The sequence below is a fragment of the Condylura cristata genome, unplaced genomic scaffold, assembly GCF_000260355.1.
Source record: "Condylura cristata isolate star-nosed mole 26May11 unplaced genomic scaffold, ConCri1.0 scaffold00033, whole genome shotgun sequence".
NCBI lineage: Eukaryota > Metazoa > Chordata > Mammalia > Eulipotyphla > Talpidae > Condylura > Condylura cristata.
In genome coordinates this window covers 16,208,829-16,210,631 of record NW_004567134.1, presented here as the reverse complement: position 1 = coordinate 16,210,631, position 1,803 = coordinate 16,208,829, and the positions used below count along the sequence as shown (strand labels likewise).

General features: G+C 70.9%; 1 protein-coding gene across 8 annotated transcripts in view; it reads right to left on the bottom strand.

Moving 5' to 3' along the window:
* Positions 1 to 1,803, bottom strand: part of ATP2B2 (ATPase, Ca++ transporting, plasma membrane 2) — a 198,404-nt gene that overhangs the window by 9,768 nt on the left and 186,833 nt on the right. For 6 of the 8 annotated variants that reach the window (XM_012732135.1, XM_012732134.1, XM_012732137.1 and 3 more), the window contains one exon: positions 764 to 935. The exons of 1 other annotated variant lie outside the window; for it this stretch is intronic. In XM_012732135.1, the coding sequence (XP_012587589.1) occupies positions 764 to 935 (172 nt within the window). The remainder of the gene's footprint in view (positions 1 to 763; positions 936 to 1,803) is intronic. One more of the 8 variants, XM_004692376.2, reaches the window with a different exon arrangement.

The following is a 1,803-nucleotide window of genomic DNA, read 5'->3' as shown; positions in this document are numbered from 1 at the left end:
AGGGCTGCTGGCTTGCACCCAGCCACGGTGTGAGGCTGGGCCACTGCCCACTGTCTCCCTGAGGTCGAGCTGAATGGCCGGGAGCCCGTCCCCGCCAGGCAGGGCCCAGCCCTCCATGCACAGCCCTGGGCAAGGGAGAGGGCGGGGCTCCGGGACCTCCTTGGTGGCCAGGGCAGGCTAGCTATGACCTCTGACCTACAGCGACCCCGTCTTGGCTGGGCCCCCCAGTGACCCACGGCGACCCCTGTGGGCCTCTCTCCCTCGACCCTCGGTCACGCTTTGCCTGACCTTCACTGCAAGACTGGGAGCCCTGGCCAGCCCTGGCCCTGCCCATGTGAGTCAGGTTTTTCCTGACCCCGCATGACCCATCGGGAGGCTCTACCCCTCCCACTGAGAGCGCTCCCCGGTCCCCGCCGTGACCGTGCAGACCGGGGCGTGGGGTCACCGAGGCCTGCTGAGCCGCAGTGGTCCTTTGAGCGGCCTGGACTTCGCTGCTTTCGACCCTCACGGCCCCGACGGCCGGTGCACCCCTGACCCTGACCCCGGCCGACCCTGCCCGCCGAGTAACTGCCACCCCCCGACTGGCTCTGAGCCGCCACCCGGTGGCTCCGACCTGGCGCCACCTGGCCTCCTCGGTGGCCTCGGCCCCTCTCCCCGGCCCCAAGGTGGCCGCTGCCCGCCCTGTCCTCGGTGCCCGGCCCCTGCCCGCCTGCCCGCCCGGCGGGGAGTCGGCGGCCCCGAGGCGGGGAGGATGCACACTCACGCCCAGCTGCAGCAGGAGGAAGGCTGGTCGGAGAGGAAAGAGCATTGGACAACGACACGCGACTAGGGCTAGAGAGATTGGCTACGTCCTGGCTCTGGCTGGTGACGGAGGACTGTCTCCTCAGGGCCCCCTGAAAGGAGGCCCCGCTCTTGAAAGTATTGACTACTTCAATCTGCAACGGAGGAGAGAACGAGACAAGTTGCGAGAAAACGCCACAACAGCCACACGACTGACAGGGACCACGAGAACAGCCGCTGCCGGGCGACACGACACGTCACTTACACCGAGACAAAGATTCCAGACACACTCCAAGGCTCTGCAGGCGGTCGGCTCACGCGGCCTCTGCGCGGGCCAGGGCCCGGCCAGGCTGTGTCCGGGGCCGTGGCCGGTCTGGGGTCGGGGAACGTGGCGGGGGGTGTGCGGGCCCTGGGGCCGGGCTGGAGTCGGGGTCTGTGGTCGGGGCTGGGGGGGCCTGGGCCCGAACCCCTCTGCCACGTCTGAGCTCTGCGACCTTTGGCGAATCACCCGAGTGTGGCTTCCTGTCCCTCGGCAGGGCCCGTGCCACCTACCTGGCAGCTATCTGCAGGCGGGACGGTGCCCACCGGCGTCAGCGCTCCGGCAGAGCCCCGCTGGGCAGGCCCACGCCCGCGCAGGGCGCTACAGCCCCGGTCTTCCTGCAGCCTGGAGGCCCCAGGGGGCTGGCGCCCCCACAGCAGACGGCCAGGCGCATGGGCGGCTCGGGCCCGGACCCCCCACCCCAGCTCTGCAGTCACTCCTGACTGGCAGGCGGAGCGGGTCTCGGGGCTGGGGCCTGGGGGACAGTGTTGGGCCCTGCCTGAGGCCTGAGTGAGAGGCAGCCCCGGGGCCTTAGTCTCCGTGGAGCTGAAGGCCAGGCCGGCAGGCTGGCTCCTCGCCCAGCGCGCCGGGTGGGGAGACACCTCCTCCCGGGGTTCCAGTGCCCTCTGCTGCTGGCTGTGAACTACAGCGGGAGCGGGGGTGCGGTGGGGGGGAGCCTGTGAGGGTGCGGCACCGCCTGGGGG